This window comes from Camarhynchus parvulus, chromosome 6, assembly GCF_901933205.1.
Source record: "Camarhynchus parvulus chromosome 6, STF_HiC, whole genome shotgun sequence".
NCBI lineage: Eukaryota > Metazoa > Chordata > Aves > Passeriformes > Thraupidae > Camarhynchus > Camarhynchus parvulus.
In genome coordinates this window covers 34,851,342-34,877,367 of record NC_044576.1, presented here as the reverse complement: position 1 = coordinate 34,877,367, position 26,026 = coordinate 34,851,342, and the positions used below count along the sequence as shown (strand labels likewise).

General features: G+C 52.5%; 1 protein-coding gene across 2 annotated transcripts in view; it reads left to right on the top strand.

The window, feature by feature from the left end:
- The window catches only part of STK32C (serine/threonine kinase 32C), a 71,446-nt gene that overhangs the window by 39,805 nt on the left and 5,615 nt on the right, over positions 1 to 26,026 (top strand). Inside the window, exons 2-9 of one of the 2 annotated variants that reach the window (XM_030951696.1) lie at positions 2,689 to 2,744; positions 20,112 to 20,263; positions 22,201 to 22,374; positions 22,794 to 22,831; positions 23,510 to 23,599; positions 24,153 to 24,256; positions 24,347 to 24,463; positions 25,846 to 25,971. In XM_030951696.1, coding sequence (XP_030807556.1) covers positions 2,689 to 2,744; positions 20,112 to 20,263; positions 22,201 to 22,374; positions 22,794 to 22,831; positions 23,510 to 23,599; positions 24,153 to 24,256; positions 24,347 to 24,463; positions 25,846 to 25,971 — 857 coding nt within the window. The remainder of the gene's footprint in view (positions 1 to 2,688; positions 2,745 to 20,111; positions 20,264 to 22,200; positions 22,375 to 22,793; positions 22,832 to 23,509; positions 23,600 to 24,152; positions 24,257 to 24,346; positions 24,464 to 25,845; positions 25,972 to 26,026) is intronic. The other variant, XM_030951697.1, reaches the window with a different exon arrangement.

Genomic DNA, 26,026 nt, shown 5'->3' with positions numbered 1-26,026 from the left:
GCGGGTGAATGACAGCTTTCTCCTGTCAGCCCGCAGAGCAGAGCCTCTGGAGCATACGCACTTGTTCCAGGCAGGTTCAGGATTTCTATTTTAGGGATAATCACGTATTCCGTAGTGATAAGTTAACATTCTTAGTAATCCACTGTGCTGTGCACAAAAAGCAGCACACTGCTACTATGATTTTCTTCTTCACATGCTGAGATTGCTTTTGCTTTATAGGGATCGTGTAATCATAGAATCGTTTACTTACACAGAATTATCAGATTGCCTCCTGAATGCTGCAGAAAATACTGGAACTGGGAAACCAGTTAGTGCATCATCCAAACTTCCCATCAGCAGAACTCTGTATTAATTTATTAAAAGTGACATCTCTTCTGATAGGTTCAAGGGCCTGGTGAATATTCATTTCTAGGTTTGTTTCCTGCCTGCTGACTCGAGCAGGCTTCCCAGATCAGTTGTAGTCATGGATACATGGAAATGACACTTTGGGGTTTGTTTTCTCAGAGGCAATGCCTTTTTACACAATATTCCAAACATTATAACAAAGGATTATCAAAAGCTCTCCTCTTGGAGTGATGGCAGGTCCTGAGCACTTGCACGTGGTTTAATTGTCAGGAAAACGCTGCCCTTCCAAGGGGCTCCCTGTAGCTGGGCATCCTCTTGGTGAGGGGAGGTCAGCCAGTGGATTTGGTTGCACGTGGAAAACATTTGAACTGTTGCTCCAAATGCTTCAGCCAGAACATTTCAAACAGAATACTTATGAAGCTGAAGCTGCAGTTTTGCATTGCTCACTGCAGCCCCTCTCGTAGGAGAGGGAGGAAAATCCTCAATAAAATCACTGCTAAAACAAAAGGCCCACAGAGGAGGGAGCTGATGAGGAGGTGACAGCACCCGTGGAGCTGAGCCCTTCCCCTGGAGATGAGGGAGGCTGTCAGAAGGTTGTGGGGACGCTGGTGTCCCCGTGGGTCTGTTGTGGGGTCTCCTGGAGAGATCTTGGGCAGATCACAGAGTCATTAAGGGTGGAATAAGAGCCTTATCCAAGATCAAGGAGTGCAGCCTTTGACTGATCACCACACAGTCAGCTAAACCAACTAAACCCACTAATCATGGAGCAGTCGTGGTGCTTCTGCCCTTCAGCATGCCCGAGGGAGGGAACTGCGAGTGCAGGGACACACGGAGTACGAGCTGGCCCAGATTCTGTTCTCAGTTTCATTTGGCAAAGTTTTCTGAGCTCTCCTGCAGAAAACGTCCCACAGAAGTGACAATAACAATATTTTGGATATAAGCCTAGCACAAAAGGGTAATAGGAACTCCATGGGCATGCGTGGGCTCTTGATTCATCCTCAGAGATGACAGATGTGCATTTATTTAAGCTCTGGGAGTGGGACTTGTAATATTTATAGTGAATTCTTTGTTCCCACTCCTCCTGAGTGATTTTGGTCTCTGTGGCCAGCCAACAGGCTCAGTGCTCGTTGTTGACCACCTTATGCTGCAAACCCCAAGCCCATGCCAAGCATTTCTTTTCATCCAGACATGTGGCAAGGAGTGCTGAGAGTCCCCTGCACGGGGAGGGTCTCATGGTACAGCTGGCAAGGGCTGACAGCTGTATCTGAGCAGGTGGGCTCAGTCCATCAGCAAGCTCCTCCTCACCTTGTCTTCTTTATTTAACACTGATATTCAATTAAATCAAATCACAGCAGTACTTTGCTATAAAAATAATTTTGTTTGCAGCAGCAGCTGATGGAGTCAGTGGCTGAGTGTTACAGCTGCATGATCATCTCTTGTCATAGCTCCTCATGCTGGCTCTGGAAAAAACTGTGGATCTCTTCCAGATGGGTCTGCACGTGAAGGGAGAGGAGGGCTGTCCCTGTCCTCTAATGCTGCCCTTCGGCAGCTGCAACAGCAGCACACCCAGCGCTGGCTGAGCGCAGGGGGCAGGGGCAGTGGGCAGTGGGGCTGGGGGCAGTGGGGCAGTGGGCAATGGGGCTGGGGGCAGTGGGCAGTGTTTGTGGGGCTGGGGGCAGTGTTTGTGGGCAGTGGGGCAATGGGGCTGGGGGCAGTGGGCAGTGTTTGTGGGGCTGGGGGCAGTGTTTGTGGGGCAGTGTTTGTGGGGCAGTGGGCAGTGTTTGTGGGCAGTGGGGCAATGGGGCTGGGGGCAGTGGGCAGTGTTTGTGGGGCTGGGGGCAGTGTTTGTGGGGCAGTGTTTGTGGGGCAGTGTTTGTGGGGCAGTGGGCAGTGTTTGTGGGCAGTGGGGCAATGGGGCTGGGGGCAGTGGGCAGTGTTTGTGGGGCTGGGGGCAGTGTTTGTGGGGCAGTGTTTGTGGGGCAGTGGGCAATGTTTGTAGGGCAGTGGGCAGGGCACAGTGTGGGGCAGGGTCTCAGCATGCTCTGCACTCTGCCACACTCGCAGTTTGCCCCTGAGCTCTGTGAAGCTCCCCCCAGATCCACACAGGTCGAAGCTGTATTTTACTTTGTGCTAAACCACTCATTTAGTAACCTCATCCAACCCTCTGCCAGCTCGTGAAGAGACTTGAAAGGAAAGCAGCTGCTGTCCTGCAGCTTCCCCAGAGGAAAACTTTTAATAAAAGCTTGGCCAGTGCTCTGTAGTTGTCTCCCTGCCTTCTTTAAAATGCAAGCTTATTTGTAGTAAAGCATTTACAAATGTAAATTCTTTTTCTTTACCTTGTAGTGAACTTTGACCACTTCCAGATTCTCCGGGCCATTGGGAAGGGAAGCTTTGGCAAGGTAGGCTTGAGCTCTCAGTCTTGCATGGTTTATCAGGTGTCTGCTGTTATGTACTTGTGGTTTATTGGAACAGTAACGGGGCCGAAATTGGCTATTTTTCTATTTTTTTTTATGATGGCTGCTCAGTCAACACAGGAAAAATGTTCAGGAAAATACCTTGTTGCCATTTGGCTTTGCTGTAATTCTTGGCATCTTGGTGCAATAGATGTGTTGTAAGTTACCAGCACAATTGTGACCATTTTACAGCAAACATTCTTTATGTTTTCAGTTTCCTGTGGGGATGTCTGGGTTGTGGGGGGGCAGTGAGGCAGGAAGGTGCTGGAAGTTGTCCTTGGCGCTTGACTGAGCTGGCACACGGGTCAGGAGGGTTCTGTGAAGTCCTGGGCTGTTTCCCCAATCAGAAATCAGTTATGCTGAAGAGGTTTTGTTGTTTATTTTTAACTGGCTTTTCTTGCCAAGCATGTGGGAGGATGTGGGAGGTGATGATCAAAAAGCTGTGTATCCCTGGGAGTCGGTTACTGTTGGTTTCCCAGTGTCAGTCCTTTTCCATTCCCTGTTCCTCTGGCTGGCCCTCTGCCCCTCTGCAGGTGACTCTGGCATTTGCCCCTGGTCTGGCAGTGCCAGCACGGTGCCCATGGCATGTCACAGGAGCACAGGGCTGCCCTGGGAGCTCTGCAGTGCTTCTGTCACTGAGCCCTGCTGCCAGCCAGCAGCAGGGGTGCCCCCTGTGTGTGGTGGGTGAGATCTGGGAGTGGCAGTGCCAGCGCTGGTCCCGGACGCTGCTGGCTCAGGTGTGCCACCTGTCACCGGTGACTCGTGTGTGGGTGGGGCTGTGTGCCAGCGCTGGGGCTTTGGGGGCAGACATGGCCATGGAAATAGTGTGAAATGTGCAGTGTCAAAGCTGTGGAAGGGCCCAGCCTGGCTCAGTGGGTGGCACAGGTGTCCCCATGCACTGGGGACACAAACAGGACAGCTGAGTGGTGGGGCAAGCTGCACCTGCTCACGTTTCCCTCTGGTCAGGTCATCTTGGCTGGTTTCTCCCATCACACTTTGATCAAAAATTGATGCCACGAGGGTGAGGACATCCAGATCTGGCTCTGGAGATAACCCACACTGTCCTTTGCCTTCTCCCTCTGTGGTACAGCCTGATGAGGTCTTGTTCCACTGGGCCACGGCCTGGGGAGCAGCCTGACCTTTGGATACTTGCATGATTGGATGGCTGGAAGATGGAAACTTTGCAAAAGCAGAAATTTCCCAGGAGATCTGAGACCTGTTTTGTCAGAAGAACCCAAATATTTACCAATTACCGAAATCTCTTTTTGAATGCTTTATGGGTATTAAGCAGTTTTGGTGCTGGGTAACAGTGGCAGCACAAAATCAGCTGTGGTCTGTATGGGGAGGCTCCAGCTGTTCTGAGGCAGGACAGGGGACACTCAGTCCCAGTGCTGCCATCAGTGCTTCTTTCTAGAGAAGATGTTCCCATACAGCCTCAGTTCCCTGATGAACACCAGGAGATCCATTACCCTGCTCTGGCACAACCCACCCACGCGAATTCCTGCTGGGCTTCCATGAGAGTCTGCCTGGGACTTCCAGGTAATGGAAATGGATTGCCAGCAGTGTGCAAGTCACTGTGACGGTTTGAGGGGGTGGTTTGGAACACTCACCCCTCTTTGCAGCCACATCCCTTGAGCAAGGAGAGGCGAAAGCGTGCAGCAGAGCTCTGTCACATTTCTGGGCTTCTGTTGAATGATGGTGAATGATTAAATACCAGCTCAGCCCTTGTGCTGTGAGGATAAGGCAAACAGCAGAAGAAAGTCTCCCCAGACGCTCCTGGTAAGAACAGGAACACTCAAGGTCTTGTGTCTTCAGCTCACAATCAAAGGCCAAACATTAACTCCAAACCTCAATGAAAAAGAGCAGCTTGTTTCAAACTGATAGGAGAAGATTCATACTTCACATATAAACTTTCCAGACAAGGAGGTTTTATTCTATTAAGGAGCAGCATCTGAAAAATTAATTCTGCTCAGAGCATGAAACAGAGAAAAAGCAGTTCTTGTCCCAGGGCAGGAGTCCCTTGGCTCTGCAGAGAGCTGCTCCCTGCAGCTGCTCGCTCTGCGTTGCAGAAAGGTTAAGTCTGGCACGTAGCAGTCTATCAGGCAGCAGAAATGTACACACACTTTCAACAAAATGCTGAAATGATTCATCTGTCATCTTTCTGGATGACTTTGTCAATATGCTGAATTTCCTCTGACACTGAGAAAAGCATTTGCATTTACCAAGTCATTTACAAGTCACATTTAATTACAGAAAACATAAAACTACCTACCTGGCAAGTGTAACTAAAAGTTTAGGAGTGACTTGGTTTGCTTGATTAAACTCTCTGGCCACGTTCAGGAAGATATTTAGGAGCCAGTGTGTGAGCGGACCCTGGCTGTGTGAGTGACCTGTGGGAGCTGTGGCACTGTGTGATCTCATGGTGACAGGACCCAGGGCCAGCTCCTGGGGTGGCCTTGGGCACAGCATTTCCTTCCACGGTCACTTTGTGCACCTCTCAGGAGAGATGGTGACATCCTCGGTGTGCATTTCCCTTCCTTTCCTACTTACTGTAGGAAAGGAAGGGAAAAGGAACTCAGAAATCCCTTTTGAAGAGCCTGAGCGCTCCAGAGCTGTGGTTCTGGCATATCTGCAATAAATGGCCAATTTCTGTTTTCTAGAGATGGGTTTAATCAGCTTTAAGATACAGTTAATCAAATGAAGGTCAGGTTCAATTCCATGTTTATGCCAATTAGCAAGTGTGGAATATTTTCCACACATAGTAGGGTGATATTATTTGATTTTCAGTGATTTAATATCAGCATAGTGTTCCTCCTGCAGCACAGGCTCCTTTCCAAGCAGCAGCAGCATTTGCCCAGGTTTTGGCTGCTCTGATGCCATTTCCCAAGGAGCAGCAGCCAGGAGGGGGTTTCTGGAATGGGGTGCAGTTTGTGGCCCTGTTTTAGTGGGAAATATGCTCTGAGGTTCATTGTGCTTCTCGAGAGCCAGCATGGGACCCAGAGATGTCCCAGGGCAGTGGTGGCATTGCAGGACCAGGAGCTCTGCCTGTTTATTTGGCCTCTTGTGGCTTCAGTCCCCGTGAGGCAGCTGGGGCTGTTTGCTCCTGACCCCCTCCTCCCACCCGGCTTCCCCCATGGTTCCCAGCCCCAGCTGCCTTTTCCAAGGGATAAGGAGCTGGACAGGGCTGTGGGAATTCATTATTTACATTTCACTGCTGAGAAGAAATAAGAACACATCTGAAGTTTTTCAGCGTGGATTTGTGCCTTTGTGTGCCATTGGAAATAGGGGATTAACCCAGGGCTGGGGCTGGAATGAGCAGCAGCAGGAAATGGAATCTTCCAGAGGGAACCAGTGCACCTGGGGCGGGAGCCTGTGGGGGCCTGGCTTTCACTTGCTCCAGAGGAGCTGGGGGTCCTGGTCCCTGTGCCCAGCTCCACTGACCCTCCCAGCGAGGGCTGGCTGTGTCTGGGTTCTTTGTACAAGTACTTCATGATTTTGTTGCTTTAATAATTCACACAGCCTGGAGCTGGGTATAGAAAGGCTTTAATCCATTTTCTAAAGGTCACAGATGCCCACCCAGCAGCTGCACCATAAATAAAATTCCCTTCAAGTCTATTCTCAACTGAATCCCTCTTTGACATCAACACTAGGTTGATCCATTTTCTTTTTTTCCAGCTTTATAAATGTTGGATTTTTCCCCCTAAAGAAAGGCTGGAAATTTAATCCCTTGGTATTTAGCTGCCACACATACTCTTTGCCCTTGATTTTTCCTTTATTGTCCTTGATCTCACCTGAGGCTGAGGGTTTGCTGGAGCCACCGGCAGGGCTGGACAGAGGCTGTGCCTGCTGGACACTGCTCCTGTCACTCGATCCACACCATGTCATTGGCAGGCTCTGGAGCCAGGGCTGCCTTGGCTTTGTCAAAGGGCACCTGGGTATGGAGAGGGCACAGCCTGAGGGGTGTCTGTGGCTGCTGGGGTGCTGCAGAGCTGCTGCTGTGGGGCCATCCCGGGCTCGTCAGGCTCCATCCTGCCCGGCCCCCAGGCTGCCCAGGGAGTCCTGCAGGATGCAGGAGATGGGACCTGCAGCAGGAGTGACGTGAAGGACATTGGCACTAGGGCCAGGCTCATCCCCAGAGGTACTGGCACTGCCCAGGCTGCCCAGGGAATGGGCACGGCCCCGAGGCTGCCAGAGCTCCAGGAGCCTTTGGACAGCGCTGCCAGAGACGCCCAGGTGGGATTGCTGGGAGGTCTGGCAGGGACAGGGGCTGGACTCCTTGTGGGTCTTTTCCAGCTCAGGATATTCCATGACTGCGGGATTCTCTGATTGCACAGAGTGCTCCACCATTGCCTCCAGCACAGGAGCAGCTGCCTGGGCTGGGACAGTGACCAGGAGCAGGGGGTGAGAAAGCACAGAGCACCCACGGGGGGATCCTCCCTCTGATACCATTCTCCCAGTAGTACCAAGGGATTTTTCTTCTTTCCTGGATGTTGCTAAGCTGTGAGCATGTCATCAGTAAAAGCCACGGGAGAGAATGGCAGAGCATGAAAGGTGCAGTGGTGGTGGGGTCCAGCACCTCCTCACTGTCTGGATCTCAGGCTGTGGGGGCAGCAGCAGGAACATTACAGAGTGGGAAGTGCCACTGAAGGGTCTGCAGTGACTGGGTGAGCAGTGAGCTCAGCTGGAGGGGGCTGGGAATTATCCTGCACTTCCCCACTGGGGACCTGTTTGGGGCTTCTGAAAGATCAGACTTCAAAAGACCATGATTTATCAAACAAACTGCCCACCTTTGTTGTTATTGTACACCCGGTGCCTTATTAACATTTGCATTAGAAGCTGCCCGGGGTTATTTGAGCCCCCACCATTCCTGTGGGTGAGTCACGCTGGTGTGGGTTGGGAGGTGGGATGGACCCCCCCTCCAGCAGCCAGGGACCTGTGGACAGGAAAGAGGTGTAAGAGAGCAGAGGGCAGAGGCCTGGTTCCCCACCTGAAGTCGCACTGATGGCCCTGGAGCCACCCCCAGGCCTCCGCAGGGGCTGGCACTGCTGGCAGCGGGTGCTGGACTGTGGCAGTGGCTCGGGGCAGGTGGGGACGAGGTGCCTGATGTCCCCGAGGGGCTGGCCTGTGGCACAGGGGGTCGATGCCCTGTTGGTGCCTGCTGGCTGCACGGGCTGCAGTGGCTCTCTCAGGCTGGGAGCAGGAGCGTGCCCACAGCTGGACCCCAGGGACAGAGCTCGCTGTGCCTTGTGCCAGCAGCAGCGCTTTCTGTGACCTCCTGTGGTGCACCGAGCCTCACAGCAGCTGGCTGCTCAGGCTCTTCCTGGCTCTTAAGTGAGAGTTTTTCAGCATTAGGTTCTGCAACAAAATCCACCCACACCCTCCCTGCTCCCCCTCCCTTCCTGAACCCAAAGAGATCTCATTCTGAGGTCTTTGATTAAGGAAACCTTTTCATGGATCAGCGTATGCTGCCTGTTGAGTGGCAGATGTGCCTGAATCCAGCCCTGACCCTTTGTCAGAGGGGCCAGCCTTGCAGAGGGGTAAGGGACAGAGAGCTGCAAGTGTTACAGGAGGAGGAGGAGGAGGAGCTGTGGAGGAAGCAGGGGAGGATGGAGCTGGGTCAGGGTGACCTGGCTTTGGAGAAACATTAGAATAGGCTACCCAGGGAGGTGGTGGAGTGCCCACCCCTGCCTGGTGGTGTTTGAGGAATCACAGGACGTGGCATTCTGTGCTCTGCTCTGGTTGGCAGAGTGGTGTTTGGTCAAATACTGGATCTCAGACTTGGAGGTCTTTTTTAAACTCAGCTGAAAGGATTCTGTGATTCTATGAGACTTCTACAGCCTAAGTGCATCACAGAATTCTGTAAACATTCACCCACCTGAAAGGACAGAGAGCAGAATGTTTTGGCATTGATCAGATTAACGATTGGAAATGTGATGATAGTTCTGTTAGCACTGCCCTCGGGAGAACCTCCTGTTCCCCTGTGTGCCGCTGGCAGAGGCTCCTCCTGCCCTCAGCAGGGCCCACACGGCCACACCAGACTGCAGCTCTCACATGGCCAACATGAAAACCTCTTAATTCTAAAGTAAAAACCCCATCCTTTGTCACTAATGATAATTACAATTTTCTCAGAGGCTGAAATGTGGCCAGCATTTGGATCTTGTTTTTGTTCTGACAAGCCATCATAGCCTACACCCCCACCAGCTCATAAAGGGAGCTGAGAGATGGAAGGTTCCAGCGTCAGATGCAGCTTTTGGCAACAATAAAATTGAAGCTGTGTTGGACATCGAGGTCATCTACAGGTCCTTGGAAGCTGCAGCTTGTGGGCTTGGGATGTTGTGTTAATGCTCATGGTTGGACAATCCAATTACAAGCCACTTAATGTCAAAAATGATAGGGAGCAGTGTCCTCGGTTCCTATGAAATTATGGATACATCAGCATGATACAGCAAATAGAGTTTATTAGGGAAAATACTGCCTGGATTTGTCCAGAGCATTAGGGGTGTAACCTGTTGTTACTCTGAGCAGTGGTGTCTGTGGAAGGAACCTTTGTCCTCTTCTTCACAGGATGTATTTCTTCTTGTGGGTCTAAAGTTCATGAGTTCCTATTGAAGTGTCCGTGCGCTGCTCAGAAACTGCTCTGAATCTCGTGGGAGTTGTATGGACACAGCTCCAAAAGGCTGGATACAGTTCTGCTCTGGTTTCTCTGTGGTGAAGACAGAGCTGCCCACAAGCCACTACAAGGCCGTTGGGATTTCCTGCGTCTCAGCAATGAATTAAAGATGGAACATAAAAAATTGAAGCAGAAACTGATGCAACTGGTGCACAACTCACAATAGGAACAGTGTTGTGATGAGGGATTTGACGTGATTTTGCTGAGGTTGAGGGACCCGCGGCCTGCGCTGGGCACCCGGAGCCAGCAGCAGTGCCAGGGGACAGGGCCTTGGTGTGGGCCAGGCTTGCTAGGCAGGGTCCTTCCCAGGGATGAGCACACCAGGTGCTTTTACCCCTCCCAGTTTTCCTGACAGCCCTTCTCCTTTGGAATCCCCTCTGTTCCTTCTGAGGTGGCCATTTGCCTTGTTTCCCAGATGAACGGTGTTGGACTGTGGAGAGGGGCGAGGAGGGGATGTGGGAAGGGCTGTTGTGGGATAGACCTGTGGAGGAGGATCAGAAAGGTGGTGTGGAGGGCTGGGTGTCTCCTCCAGCTGAGGGGTCCCGTGCACAGCGCCCCCAGGGCCCAGGTGTGAGCTCGGGGGGTTTGGGGCCGTGTTTGGGAGCGGGCAGGCCGGTGCTGCCCATGGCCTGGAGAGCCCTGCTGTGCAAAGCCAGAGCCCTCCTTGTGCCCTGGGGCTGCTCCACGCCGCCTTCCCTGCCCACACCGAGGGAGGGACAGGGACAGAAACCCCCATGGCACCTGCTCTTTCTGTCTGGGTGATGTGTCTGTGTGCTCAACGCCACTGTTGGCCCAGGAACGGGGCACTGGAGGACGGGCCATGAAAGTCAGCCTGCTCAGGCTGTCGCTGCAAAGGGCTCCTGAGAGCACGGCCAGGAAACACAGACAGCTTTGGGAGCAGCATGGGTACTGCACTGTGGTTTTTGGTGGGTCTGGGCTCCTTCCCCCTGCTCTTTCCATCCGACATGCTGTTGCCAAGCCCGGGCTGAGGGGTGAGGAGCCCTCAGGTGCAACCCAGTGAGGGTCACCTGCTGAAAAGGCCTGGGCATCATTATTTATGCAATGTGCACAGCAAAATCATGTCTGTTTCAATAGTTCCGTAATATTAAAATATCAGAAGTGAAAATGCTGACAAATTCTAAATTCAGTGCTTTCCATTTTTGTACCAACTGGCCATTTTGTTCTCTGAAATGAAGCTGTGAGTACAGGATCACTTTGACAATTGCAAGCTGGCTTTTCTTATTTTTTCTTAATACTTTTTTCTTCTTACTGACCTGTCACATTTGGGATAGACTATATTTTATATATATGATCAGGGACTCTACCTCCCTTTGGAAAACACTCTGGAGTATAAGGCCATGAGAATTTTTAAAGAAAGAAGAGCATGGAAGGAAACCATGTTTATTGAACAGAAGCCTTTTGTGTCTCTGCTTTCCACCCTCACCTCCCGTTTACTTACTATTTATGTCCAAAATTCATCGAGATCCCTTCTGTTCCTGTCGTTTTCTCAAGGAGTTGCAGTAAGATTGTTGTGCCATATTATTACTTTTGATCTAAAAATTGTTTTCAAAAGTAAGTGCTAAAAATTCCTCTCAACAAAGGGCAGTGCAGAAATACTTAGCTGTTCGTGTACAGCAAGTGGTGCAGCAAAACCAAACCACAGTGAGGGTTACCCAACACCAGCCCAGCTGGAGCAGTGCTGTTTGCCAGGAGCCAGCCCTCACCCCATGGTGGGATGGTGCCCGCTGTGTGCCCATGCAGGGCTCTGGGGGGCTGCTGCATGCTCAGGCTCTCAGATCAGCTCTGCTCTGCTCTGGAACTCGATTTTAGCCCCTGCTGCTATCTTTGGGCTTGTCAGGGTAAGGTTGTTGTGCAGAGCAGCTGTGGCTGCCCCTGGATCCCTGGCAGTGCCCAAGGCCAGGCTGGACACTGGGGCTGGGAGCACCTGGGACAGTGGGAGGTGTCCCTGCCATGGCAGGGGTGGCACTGGGGGGGATTTGGGGTCCCTCCCAACCCAAGGCATCCTGTGATTCTGTGCTTCTGAGATCTGCAGGGTGTTCCTGGGCAGAGGAGTCCCACCCCTGGCAACATGGAGGAATAGAAAGCGCATTTCTTTATCTTGGTAACTTGAGGCACTGGAGCGCTGTTTGGTGGGTTTGACAGAGAGGCTCCTGAGGCTCCTGAGGCTCCCTGGGGCCAGGCAGTGGCTGCTGGGGCTGGGCTGGTGGGTGGCTGCAGTGCAGGGGAGGCAGAGCGGCCAGGAGGGGCAGGGGGTTTGTGGCCATGCCCACCCCAGCCCTGTGCCCTCTCTCTGGCTGGGATCTCCATCTGCCCAGCCTCCACAGCGGCCCTTCCAGGGCTGATCCCTTTGTGCAGCCTGGTGCTAAACACCAGCTCAATGGAGCAAGCTTCTGCCAAGGGAAAATCAAGCGTTTGGCTGCAAGTGGCACTGATTCCTCCTGAGGGTTTTGCACTGTGAAACACGAGTATCCCCTCCTTCCTTGGCTGAAAAGAAAGACCTGTGTTTATTTCCTTCAGCACAGAAGGGACGTTTTGGTGCCTGGGGGCGTGTTGTGGCAGCAGCACAAACTAGGACATTGGGGCCACTGGGGTGTCAGTGCCAGTGCCCATCAGGGCCGGGTCAGGATGAGTGATGAGGCTTTCCAAAATAGCACAGCGAGTGTTCTTGCCTTGGGGTCAGGGAACTTCAACATCAATTTACGTTCCCAGATTAAATAAGGCCCTCCAATCTTCGTTGGAAGTAATTAGATTTCTTTCTGTTCCCAATATCTGTCAAATATGTAGCTAAAAACAATCATTTTGCCTCTTTAACCAGCCTATCACAGAATGTAGTCATGGCCATAAGGAGAGATGGCTCCAAATACTAGACATAGCTCAAAATGCGTGTCGCTCACAGGAAAACATTGCAGGATTTATTCAGACAATGCTCGTTAGCTGTGGCTGTGCACAGGGGTCCGGGTGCTCATGTAAAGCTATGGAGTGCTGCTGAGTTGGAGGAGGTGGTGGATCCAGGATCCACTCAAAAGGCAGAAAGATGGGTCACAGTGTCTTCAGGGATCTCTGCAGGTTGGTCTGAGTTTTCATCATTCTACTTTAATTATTGAAAAAGAAAAGCCCGGCAGAGATCTCTGAGCATGTGATTAAAGCCAGACAGAAATGTAGATGCCTGACAGCCTTTCTGTAGGCAGTGTGACAGCTCCAGAACCCATCTCCTGGGCTGTGCTCCTCCCTGCTCTCCTCATGGTGCCAGCACAGCCCCTGTCCCCTTCAGGGCCTCCCCAGGGGCTGCTCCATGGCCTGGCGGTCAGCAAATCACCCCATGCCCCACCAGAGATGTGCTCAGGGCTGTGGCCAGAGGGGGATCCCAAAGGTCTGCATTTGTGTTTGAACCCTGAGGGAAGACAGCAGGTTTGGGGTGTCTGGCTGGTGATGGGGCTCCGCTGGTGTGCAGGGCAGAGGTGGAGAACCAGGACAAGTAAAAGCAAGGAAAAACACTTCTCTTTCCTTTTTTTTTGTTCTTCAGGGCTCTCTGCTGTCACTTCTTCAGTTTCTCCTTGTTTATTTGGATTAATGTATCTTCTGAGGAAAAGAAATCTACACGTGTTTTGGAGCTTCAAGTCAAATAATCCCCCATATCCAAACTCAATTACACAAACATCTGCTTAATGTCTGATGGGACTTTATTTTCTCAGCGTGACATTAAAGGGAAACGCTTACTCTGAACCACCTTAAATTGCATTAAGTCAGGACTCAGACCCTGTAGATATCATTCTGCAGCCCCCTTCCATGATCCCTTGCAGGGAAATGAGGAAATGTTCCCTGATAGATGCCTCAGCCCCGTTTGCAGGGTGCCAGTGAGGAGAGCTTTCCCTGACATAGTTTCAGCGTGCTGCCTGCCCCATTTGTGTGAGTTAGACAGAATAAGGCTCATTCTGGAAAAAAAACAAACAACAAAACCATGGACAAGCTTAGCTTTGCCCGTGTGTTGAGCCACTCCAGCTGCACCTGCACATGTGGTTTCCTTTGCCTGCACACAGAGTGCTGGGCACACCCAGAGGGGATACAGATCCACAGGGGTCTGCTGAGCCCCAGGGAGGGCTGTGGACCTGCACAGAAGCACAGGAACACATCCTTAGGACTCCAGACTGAAGCCACTGAGATTGCCCAGAGCAGCTGTGGCTGCCCCTGCACCCCTGGCAGTGCCCAAGCCCAGTTTGGACAGGGCTTGGAGGAGCCTGGGACAGTGGAAGGTGTCCTGCCATGCCAGGGGGCTGGAACTGGATGATCTTTAAGGTCCCTTCCACCCCAGACCGATCTGGGAGTCTGTGATTCTCTGATACACTGCACACTGAGTGCTGTTGGGAACAGCAGGTGTTATTTTGGGTCAGAAGACTTTTTTGGCTCTAGCATAAGCAACTGAGAAAGAGATTTTTTATGGAAGTGTTGACACGACCTGGAAACACCAACAGGCTTGCTGTGAATAAAAGTTTCATCAGCTGCTGTTACAACTTGGCTGCAGCGAACAGCAGTGCTGCATAAAAGAGATTTTAATGATTTATGGTGTTCTGACAGACGAGTCCATCAATCCTGTGGAAAAGCACAGCTTTTCAGCAGGGAAAAACTAAAGTTGTAAGGCTCCATGAAAAATATCTTAAGAAGTGAAACGTGGCAAGGTATCTGGAAATGGAAACAAAATCAGCACTTAAAGATGTGAAGGCAGATTTGTCAAGCTGATAACCTTGTACTTAGAGCATGGCTCCTGAGGGTCCCACTTGTTTGGCTACCACGGCAGCTTTAGAGGTTCAGATGGGATATTGGGCAGGAATTGTTCCCTGGCAGGGTGGGCAGCCCTGGCACAGGTGCCCAGAGCAGCTGGGGCTGCCCCTGGATCCCTGGCAGTGCCCAAGGCCAGGCTGGACACTGGGGCTGGGAGCACCTGGGACAGTGGGAGGTGTCCCTGCCATGGCAGGGGTGGCACTGGGGGGGATTTGGGGTCCCTTCCCACCCAAGCCATTCTGTGAGTCAGTGCTTCTGTGAGCTGGATGGAAAGGCTGAGGGGTGCTGTTGTCACAGCCAGCAGCCCTCTCATGTTGGTGTCCCCTGGGCTGGGTCACTGGCACACGGAGAGGTGGGAATGGCAGCAGAATTCCTGCTCCTGCAAACGGGTCCTTGTGTGGAGACAATGGCTGAGAGAGCACTGCCAGAGACACGAGCTGCTCCAGGACAGAGTGCTGCCTCAATAAGCTCTGCAGTCGAGCAGTGGAGGGTTTGGATTGATTCAGGGTAAGTTTTTATTCAGGGTCAGACAGTTACGGTTCTGTGTCCCTGCTGAGCGTGGGCGAGTGTCACTGTCACAGCAGGCTGTGTGCAGCTGCAGCCCCGGCCAGGACTTGGTGCCACAATCCCTCTGGGTGTTACTGGGCCCCTTGCCCACTAAGGGTAGGTGTGAAAGGATCTGCTGTGCCCAGAGCTCCCTCCCAGGACCAGCCCTGAGGGGATGGAGAGGGGCTGCAGGTGCTGGCAGCCTGCGGTGTTTCCATCTCTCTTGGTGCTCATGGCACCAAGCTCTGGGTCAGCACTGTGGAGGGGGAGCCCCTTTGAGGGACCAGCAGCATCCCTGAGGGGCTGCCTGCCCCTTCTGGGCCTGCTGGTGTAGGGGAGCTGCTCCTGGGGTGCCTGTGGGAGATGCTTCCAGCAGCTTCATCCAGCTGTTCCCGTGGCTCGTGTGCTGGGTGAATCCCTGACACTGAATTGTGTCACTGCAGATACACCTGAGAGGCAGCTCTAGGCTTTGTTCTCTTGGCTATGCCTAACAAATAATTTGATTAGCTGATTTTATCTTTCATCTTGGTGAGGATTGTAGAACAAATTGTTATGAAGTTTTTGATTACCAGTGTTACACAGATGCTAATTGCTAGGGAAGGGTTGTATTTTAATTGCCAACAGCACCATCATAATACAATATGGATACAAAGATTCATTTGAATGCCAGGGAAAGTAGTTCTGTCTCCTGTGCAGCTGTGGCCATGCCCAGAACAGTGATCCCTGTTTGCAGCTTTCCTGATAACAGCTGAGAGTTTAATTTTATTTTTTTTTAACAGATAATTGGCAAGATTCTGCCTGCAGTTCTTGGTACAAGAGCAAAGCAGAGGGGACCTGGGGATGCTGGGTAACAGAGATCTCCCTCCAGCCACTTTCTAAACGATGAAAACCCTGGGAAAAGTGAACGATGACTTGGTGTAAAGCTGAGCTATTCAAGAGAGCTTGGCTAAAGGAGATGAACTTGTTAGAAGTCAGTTTTGAGGTTATCCTTTCAGCAGTGCACAGGTGCAATAAAGCCCTTCTCACCTGCTTTACTCTTTGCTCAACAAAGCTCAAGCTCAGGAAACCAATGAACACAATTGTCCAGCCTATCCTCGCCCTTGCAGTCTGTCTCCAAAGTAAAATTTAGTGCTCAAAATGAAATCGGCTGTCAAAAAAGCTTGAGCTGTTTCTACATCATGCTAAGTGCCTTCTCACTGCTTCTGGTCCTTCAGGATGAAAGACTTAGTTCTTCCAGAGGCTGTAAATCTCCCGTGTCCCCAACACCCCGAGGCTGCTGCTGTGCTGCCCCCACAGCAGAGACTTCTCTCCCCACGCAGTCCCAGAGCCTGCTGATGCTTCTGGGTGCCATGGGCAATTTTGTGTTAACGCTCCTCATTTCAATTTTCAGCCTTTCTGCTAAATGGCAGTTCTGTAGATACTGGGGAAAAGGGGGAGGGATAAATACCCAGCAGAAGCTGGAGGAGAAATCAATATATGTGGGCAAGGTGCAACCACTGCAAAGAAGCATTTTTATAAACTAGAGCAGTGGTCGCGGTTCAGAACTGGGTGGGATTAAGGTGTTTGATGTAGGTGTGTAGTGTTGGCTGACTCTAAGCCTCGCCTTTGCTCTGAAAACAAAAAAGAGTGAAATCCAGGTTTTACACTGAAATATCCCCGTGGTTCTGAGCTGCAGTCAACAGTGTCTGTGTGTGGGAGGATTACAGGGCATCACTCTCGTCTTACAGAGGCAGAAGCCAAAGGAGCAGAAATTCAAGAAGGAAACCCAGTGCTCCCAGTTCAGACCCAAAGACAGATGCCTGAGTCAGCTGTGGGTTTGTCACCAGCCGTGACGGTGACGTCCCTCAGGGGCCACGAGTGCCTTCACTTTGGGTGACCTCTGTATGTGCAGGAGGAAACAAGGTCTTTGTGCAGCCGAGGTAGAACCATCCCCACTGTTTACCAGCTGCACGGATCCTGCCCAGAATGGCTTTGTTTGAGCCCAGGAACACTCTGCTGTCCCTGGATAGCAAGGCTAAGTCAGGACATGCTGTCAAATGATTAGGTGACCTCTCATCTGAGTGGGGATTTCAGCCTGATGAATTCCTTCAGAATCAGCAGGGCAAAAAGTTATTGGATTTCTAAAGGAGAAAAGGCAGAGCCTGCTGGAGGCAGCGTGCCAGGCTGGGAAGGGTAGGGATTCAGCTGAGCTGCCAGCTGGGGTGACAGTACAGGTGTTGTCACTGTGACAGTACAGGTGTTGTCACTGTGATGGCACAAGTTTTGTCACTGTGACAGTGTAGGCATTGTCACTGTGACTGTTCAGGTGATGTCACTGTGACAGCACAGGTGTTGTCACTATCTTGGCCCTGGGGGCCAAGTGGGCCCGGGGGTGTCACCTGCCCCTGTCCTGGCTGGAATTGTGGATGGGGGCTCCAGCCATCCCTGCGGGATGGGCAGCTGCACACATGCCCGGGTATCTGGGGCTCTGTGAAAGCTTTTATGTGCCGTGTCTTGAGCAATCCACTCCCAGCTGCTGCCCGCTTTCTGCCTTGCAGGGCTGGCTCCGTTCCACTCGTTCTCCTAATGGCTGTATTTAACCACCAAACACTCCCTCTGTGTGGCTGCAACGTGCAGAACGAGGACACAGTCATTTCTGCTTCTTGCCTTGCTCCGCACTGTAGTCTTGCCTGAAAATGAATTAATTTAAAAAATGCACTCTTGACTTGAGACCAAATAGATGTTTATTCCTTCCCCAGGAACTGATGCATGAACAGAGAAGCACAACAAGAAAAAGATACGTTTTGTGTCACTGCCATTTTGGGGGAAGCAAACACATCAGTGCGTTTCTGTAAGCAGGGGCGCCTTAGGAATGGTCGCTGCCTGTGGCAGGGGCACCGAGCCCAGCCAGGCAGCACCAGCACTGGTCCTGGTGTTGGTTTGACCGGAGTTATACCCCGACCAAGAGCGGTGGGATGTGATCTGTACCTGCAGGTGGCTGTGCTGCAGACACAGCACCCCTGCCCAGCTGTCCATGGGCCCCGGGACTCACTGTGCCCTGCCCAGCTGTCCATGGGGCTCTCTGTGCCCTGCCCAGCTGTCCATGGGCCCCTTGGGGCTCACTGTGCCCTGCCCAGCTGTCCATGGGGCTCACTGTGCCCTGCCCAGCTGTCCATGGGCCCCTTGGGGCTCTCTGTGCCCTGCCCAGCTGTCCATGGGCCCCTAGGGGCTCTCTGTGCCCTGCCCAGCTGTCCATGGGCTGGGGGGCTCGCTGTGCCCTCAAGCAGCCCCATGGGCACAGGGCAGCCCCCTGCTCATGCCATGGACTCAGCTGCAGGGAAGCCTCTCCACTGACATCCACTTTTCCTGCAAAAATCAGAGAACAAACATTCCCAGAGTGCCCGGAACTGGCTGCTCTTTGTGGAGGTGATGCTGTTCCATTGCAGAAAACTGTTTATCATAATTACAGAGTACATGAAGTTTTCATCATTTTCTCATTTATTATGCTGGGCTCCCATTTTCACTGTGGAGAAACAAGAGACAAATGACATCAGAATAACATGTAATACTCATTAAGGTACAGCAAGTCACAACCTAAAAAATAAAGGACCTCAAAATTAATGAGCTTCCAGCAATAATGTGGAATAAGCTGACATCAGGAGATAATGTTGCTCTGTGCCTTGATGGCTGTTACCCAGAGGATTGGACTGTTTTCAGAGCAGTTCTACAGCAATGACCATGTTTTAAAGGAAAATTGTTAGAACTTTGCTGCTCAAAGAATTTATAAAATATATTTTTGCCTGGTTTATTGAATGTATAACCAACCATTCAGCCTGCTCTAGGCAGGGGCTGGCTCCTGCTGGTGGTGTGCATTGTGGTAGGTCGTTTATTATTATTATTAAGTTTGCATGAAGATGGTTTTCCCGTATGTTTTGTACCTGGAACAGTCCCTGGCAGCTGGAGTTGAAGGGCTCTGCTCGCCCATGGGCACCGGAGGGGTCCAGACACAGGGAAACAGCTCAGGTCACTCTGCCCACGAAGTGCTCTTATCGTGAGCTCTGAGGTGTGCAGAGAGTTATGGCAACAGCTGATTTTCAGCTCTCACCGCAGTTGTAACGACGGTGGAAAATAATCGCAGTAATTCCTGTGCATCACTAATTAGAGGGTATATCAGGCTAACGATAACCACCCATTATTTTGTCACCTCCTTGCGGCAGCGTGTCCTTGATGATATTATACCAAGCACCATTAGCACTTGCACATGGTTATTAGAGGCAGCGTGTAGAGGCGCGGCGTGTTCGCGGCTCCCACCTGTCTCGGTTCCCTGCCACCCACAGAAATTCCCTTTCCTTGTTCCACTCGGTGTAAGCAGGACCCCTTCTCTGCCTGCTCGCCCCGGCCAAGCTGCCCAGGGAACGTATCCAGCTCATCCTAATTACCGCCAGGGCTGATAATTAACAGAGGGCAGGCATAATTATAGCAGATGTAGACATGCCATTAGTAATTTAAAAAGAGTTACCGTGATAGCTAATTAGCTCTTGGGAAAGCAGTCACCTTGGTAATGAAGGTGTCATTAGCAGAGCTGAGGGGGGTGGCAGGGCCAGCCCGGGGGCTTGGGGCTCAATGCCAGCCCAGGGGCTGTGTGCCAGCCTGGGGGCTTGGTGCCAGCCCGGGGGCTCTGGGGACAGACCTGGGGGCTTGGTGCCAGCCCAGGGGCTCCGGGGACAGACCTGGGGGCTCTGTGCCAGCCCGGGGGCTCCGTGCCCGCAGCAGAGGGGGGCTCCGGGGACAGGCCCGGGGTGCCCCTCCAGGCCAGGTCTTTGTTGCTGTAACCAGTTTGCATTTTGGTTGCTTTCTGCTGCCCAAAGGGATTATTGTCCCCTTTGGGAGCCCAGCAATGTGCGGGCAGGTGAGAGCCGCCCTGCGGAGCAGCACTGTGAGCAGCGGGGTAGTGAGGCTGGCACGGAGCCCTGTGGCTGTCTGACGCCACTTTCCATCCGGGCACAGTGACCCCAAAGGTGTCTGACGGCTCCCACACAGTTGTTGGAAGCGCTGTCCCTTTGGAAAGCTCTCCAGAGCCGGCCATCATGCCCTGGAAGCAGCTGCAGTGTCCGATGGGCAGTGGGCTGGAGCAGAGCCCGCGCACTCCCCAGTCGGGCACAGCACCGAGAGCAGGGATGCTGCTGTCCGTAGGTCCAAGTGTCAGCCTAGGGATCAGGGATGTTGGAGGGGTGAGGTGCTGAGCAGAGTGGGTCTCAGCTCCCAAAGCAGCAGATGAGGATGTGGGACATGCTCCTGACTGTTTTCTCCTCCTGGCCCAGGTGTGCATTGTGCAGAAGAGGGACACAGAGAAGATGTACGCCATGAAGTACATGAACAAGCAGCAGTGCATCGAGAGGGACGAGGTGCGCAACGTGTTCCGGGAGCTGGAGATCCTGCAGGAGATCGAGCATGTGTTCCTGGTGAATCTCTGGTGAGCAGCTCCCCCACCAGCCTCCGGTGCTCACAGAGCCACACACCCGATAATCCCAGGGGCTCTCATAACTTTTTCAGCAGCAGATCACTACAAATAGTGGCATTTCAAGTTGCTCAATAATGACTTCATTCTGTGTGCACTGGCAGAAATATCCTCATTACTGAGCAACATCTAATTTTAAAAAACACTCTTAAAATCAGGTAGAAATCTAACAAGTAGCTTGAGTAGGCAGTGCCTGGGAAATGTATCCTGTCTAGGCAGTGCCAAAGGCTGCAGTCTGTCTCATCTGCCCTACAACCACATCGAGCCCTCAGCCCACCAGCATCCCTTAGCGTGCTTTGCATCACACTCACTGGCCATATAAAACACATTCCTTTGGAGCTCAGACACATCGTTATCAAATTTTGCAGGAAAAACTAATTTACAGTTTTAGAAAGTAGAGCATTATATCCTCTATGGTTAGTTTGGAGTGAGCCCTGGGCAGAGGCCTTGGGACCCCCTGCTCCAGTGATCTGTCCTTTCTCAGCCTTCCTGCCCAGTGAAGGGTCCCCTCCCCTCCGGCAGTGCTGAATGTGAGCCAGGCTGGTGGGGAGGGGGAGACTTCTAAAAATGGAGCAAGTTTTGCACCCAAAGTGATCGAAGTGGGTGACGTGTCCCATTTGTTTTGTTGATCCATTGCTCCAGAATAGCCAATTGAGTTAATATTGATATTTTTCAGTTTCTTAGCAATTACAAGTGTTTTTCCCAAAAAGCAATGAAATTCTGTAGAGAACTTGCTCTCGTAGCAAACCCTTTTGGCTCATAGTTTTAGAATAAACCTACATTTAAGATGGGAGCAGAAGTGAGTGATTCATAAGTATTATACAATCCCACATACTCTTTCCTTGGAAGTGCAGTCACCAAATATAACAATGAGCGTTGTTTTGGTGTGTCCCCACTGCTGTCAGTCTCCCGTGGGACCCACAGCAGACTTAGAGAGGCGGTTTACTCCACAGTAAATATAAATCTCTTTTCCTGGTTTATCTGGTTAAATTAGCAGTTGTGTTTTCCAATTCATCTTTAAGATAGGCTGAGATATTTTAAGTAGGTTTTATGAGATTGTTTGCAGTTGAAAATGTGAAGTTTCCCTGAAGTGTCTGGCTGGCAGAGCCTGCGCTCTGTGCTGGTGGGCTGACGTGGCACAGCTGCTCAGGGACAGTGATGGGGTGAGCAGGGAGATGTTACCTGGGATATTCATCTCTTTCAGGGAAGCATTGTTTAGTGTAGGAATTGATTTAAAAAACAAGCAAGCATCTTGAGCTGGACGTGCTTGATTGTGAAGGTGCAAGCAGCAAAGCTGCATCTTCAGTTTTGGGCCCAACACTTCAAGGACCTTGAGGGGCTGGAGCATGTCCAAGGCAGGGAATGGGGCTGGGAAGGGTCTGGAGCCCCAGGAGATGCTGAGGGAGCTGGAAAGGGGCTGAGCCTGGAGCAAAGGAGGCTCAGGGGCCCTTGTGGCTCTGCACAGCTCCTGCCAGGAGGGCACAGCCGGGGGGGTCGGGCTGTGCTCCAGGGAACAGGGACAGGAGCAGAGGGAACGGCCTCAGGCTGGGCCAGGGCAGCTCAGGGTGGATATTAGGGAAAATTTTCTATCCAAAAGGGCTGCCCAGCTCTGGCACAGCTGCCTGGGGCAGTGGTGGAGTCCCTATCCCTGGAGGGATTTAAAAGCCACGTGGTTCTGGCAGCTGGGGACATGGGCAGTGGTGGCCTTGGCGGTGCTGGGAATGGTTGGACTCGAAGGTCTGAGAGAGCTTTTCCAGCACAAACGATTCTGGGATTCTGTGCCCATGGTGGGGCCACGTGCAGTTCTCCCTGGAGCTGTGTGATGAGGAGAGGAGAGAAGCCTGGCTGGGTTTGTGAGCCCCGGGAGGCTCAGCCACTCCCCTGTCCTGCAGGTATTCCTTCCAGGACGAGGAGGACATGTTCATGGTGGTGGACCTGCTCCTGGGAGGTGACCTGCGCTACCACCTGCAGCAGAACGTGCAGTTCACTGAGGAGACAGTGAAACTGTACATCTGTGAGATGGCGCTGGCCCTCGACTACCTGCGGAGCCAGCACATCATCCACAGGTAACTCCAGGGCTCTGCTGGGCGGGGGTGGCTCATGGTGCTGCTCCTGGCCACCCCCCGGCTGCTGGTCCTGCCCCCACCACCCAGAGGGAATCTGATGCTTCACTGAGCACTGAGCATTTCAGGGCGGGTGTTAAAGCTGTCCAGGGTTTCACACAAATATCCCCAGTATTGTTATTCCTTTTTCCTTGGGAATTTCCTTTGCTTCCTGAACAAGTCTAATCCTTCCAGTTTTTCACCAGGTTGCCCAGGAAATGCTTATTTCTAGTCCATCCTAAAGGGCCTTCCTTATGTTAGAATATTTTTGCTTCATTTGTTCCTAATTTTTGATAGATAAACAATTGCAGGATTTTTGTCATTGAGTCTCATCCCTGGTCTGACTGAGATTCCATCTGCTGTAACCTTCCTTCTTTTCCCAGAGATGTAAAACCAGACAACATCCTCCTCGATGAACAAGGTAGGATCACTCTGCTCCTCTTTGTTTGCTCCCTCATTCGTTCCAGGGACAGATTCCTTATAGTCCCGGGTACTGGATATCTTTTTACCTGGGGAAAGTGTGGGAAAAGCTGCTCTGCTTTTACTGGATCATGTTTGCCTGAACATCCCTGTGCTTTTTAATGTGGGGAGGGTCACCCAACTGGCCTGTCCAGTGTGCTGTGGTCAGCCCCACTTCAGCCCTGGGAATTTGGAGTCACTGCAGCTCACTGGCTTCAGTGGCTTGGAGCACCCATGTCTAGTGGAAGCTCCATGGCAGGAGCTTGGAACGAGATGATTAAGTCCCTTCCAACCCAAGCATTCTGTGGTTCTGTGATAGTGTTTCCCTGGTGTCTTTTTCACTCCTGTAGCTTCTGGCCAGAGCAATTTGGCCAGTGCTGAGGCTGCTGGGGGTTACTGGCTATCTCCAAGCATGATTTAAAATCAAAACCCAAAGCTCCCTACCCTTTAATCACCTGGCCAGCCCAAATCCTGGGAAACCTTTGGGATCTCCCATGGCCATGCCGTGGGATCTGACCCTGACCTGCCCGTGTCTCTGCTACCCTGTCTGAGGGCAGAAGCTTATGAAACAAATGTGTTCTGACTCTGCATTGACACTGCACTGCCATTAATTCCTTCTTAAAATGTGTCTTTATTTAAGGTCATGCCCATTTAACAGATTTTAATATTGCAACCATCATTAGGGACGGTGAAAGAGCGACAGCATTGGCTGGGACAAAGCCATACATGGGTAAGAGACAATCACTGCCCTCGTGCCTGTGTCATGTTCTGCGGGCTCAGCACATGCTGCCCCAGCCAGGGTGCTCCAGTTAATTTAGGACATTGGTGCTCGTGTCCAAATGGTTCAGCAGAGCCCGATTGTTTGAGAAGGGGAACTCCCAGTGAGAAGGCATCAAGGCTGGCATGTCACCCCATCCCATCCTGTCCTGCCCTGCCCTCTGCATTACATCCTGTCCAGTCCCCTCCATCCCGCCCTGCCCTCCTCATCCCATCCAGCCTCCTCCTCCTGTGCTCCCCATCCCTCTCTGGCTCCAGCCTTGCACTTGGTGTCTCCTGGGGCCCCGTGGTTGTGCTGTCCTGTGCTGGGAGGGCTGTCCCTGCAGGTGGCTGCCATCCCAGTTCCCAGTGAGGGCAGGCACACAGCTGCTGCTCCCCTGCCTCACACAGCCTCTCCTGGGGCAGCCGTGCAGGAAGGTCACCCTAAGCGCTGTGCACTGACTTACATGAACTACTGGAGTAGAGAATAACGAATAACCTGCTGTGTGTTGTGCCTTTCTGCTCAGCCCCGGAGATTTTCCACTCCTTCCTGAGCGGCGGGACGGGCTATTCCTTCGAGGTGGACTGGTGGTCCCTGGGCATCATGGCCTACGAGCTGCTGCGGGGCTGGGTAGGGCTCCGGCCGTTGCGGGCCTCGGACGTGTGCTCTGGCTGGCCCAGAGGGACAGGGCACGCCTCACCCTTGTGCTCTTGTCCCCAGAGGCCGTACGACATCCACTCCAACAACCCCGTGGAGTCCCTGGTGCAGCTCTTCAGCACCGTCAGCGTCCAGTACTCCTCAGCCTGGTCCAAGGAAATGGTCGCGCTGCTGCTCAAGGTGAGGGGCCCTTCTGCGGTGGAGCTGGATGAATTGTTGGATGAATTGTCCCTCCGGGGTGGCTTTGGGTTGGATGGCAGCTGCTGTGCAGGCAGGACTAGCTGGAAAATTACCAGCGTATTAATAAACAATGAATAATAAGAGTAATTATAGTAATTTACAAAAGACAGGCTGGGAAAGTTAGGGATGTTAAGCCTTGAGAAGAGAAGCTCCAGGGAGACCTTGTGGGAGTGCCTAAAGGGGCTCCAGGAGAAGCTGGAGAGGGATTGGGAACAAGGCATGGAGGGACAGGACACAGGGAATGGCTCCCACTGCCAGAGGGCAGGGATGGATGGGATATTGGGAATTGGGAATTGTTCCCTGGCAGGGTGAGGAGGGCTGGGATGGAATTCCCAGAGCAGCTGGGGCTGCCCCTGGATCCCTGGCAGTGCCCAAGGCCAGGCTGGACACTGGGGCTGGGAGCACCTGGGACAGTGGGAGGTGTCCCTGCCATGGCAGGGTGAGCTTCCAGCCCAATCCAGTCTGGGACCCTATGATTAATTATGTGTGTTGTGTGTTTATTATCCCTGTAATAAAATGCGTGATGTTTGATAGCAAGGGGAGCAAAAAGGCTGGTTTTGGTGTGACAGTCAGATTCCCAGCTGGGCTAGAATTGTGCCTTCCAGCATCGCATCCTCTCCATGGTCAGTGTCACCTGTAAAGGCAGCACCTCTGGCTGGGATGGCAGCTGAGGTGGAGCTGCCCTGCAGCACTGGGGGCTCCCTCTCGCTTGTTCTGTGGGGCTGAAGGGTCTGACAGGCTTGTGGGAGCTGCTGGGCGTTCCAGCTCTGTGAAGTGCTCTGCTGCTTTCCTTGTGCTAGTGCTGCAGAAAGCTGGGATGTGTTGGGGCCACTGGTTAGCTCTGGCTTGCTTGAGAACTCTGAAAAGTAGCTGGTGAGTTTGCTGTAGGAAAGATGCAGCCGGTGCCGGCAGCAAATAAGTGCCTCTGATAAGAGTTAATGTTGGGTGGGCAATTTGCATAATTAGATTCAGTTTAATGAGGAGTTGCTGGCAGAGGCTGTGGCAGCGCATTTGATGGGTTTGCATTGCCATCTGCTGGGCAGCCAGGCTGCCAGGGAATCCATCCTCACCAGGCGTGTGCCAGCAGCCCCTCAGCCAGGAGGGGACCCCCGTGTCCCCCCCGAGCGCTGGGGTGCCTGCAGAACGTTTTCTTAGGTGTTTTTCCTGCAGTAAGTTCTCTATTTGCCCCAGCAGAAAGGCTCCTTGGCGTGGCTGAGCCCTGCAGCTGGCCAGGCAGGCTGCTGCTGGCTGCCTTGCCTTCCTCCTCTGGCAGGGATGCTGCTCTCTCCCGTGCTGTGTCAGCAATGCTTTTCCCTCCCCAGCTGCTGACAGTGAATCCTGAGCATCGCTTCTCCTGCCTGGCGCACATCCAGGCCTCGGCTCAGCTCTCGGGCGTGGTGTGGAGCGACGTGAGCGAGAAGCGCGTGGAGCCGGCCTTCGTCCCCAACGTGAGTAGGGACCTGTCCTGCTGAGCAGGGGCTGCTCCTCACGCTGCAGGAGCCA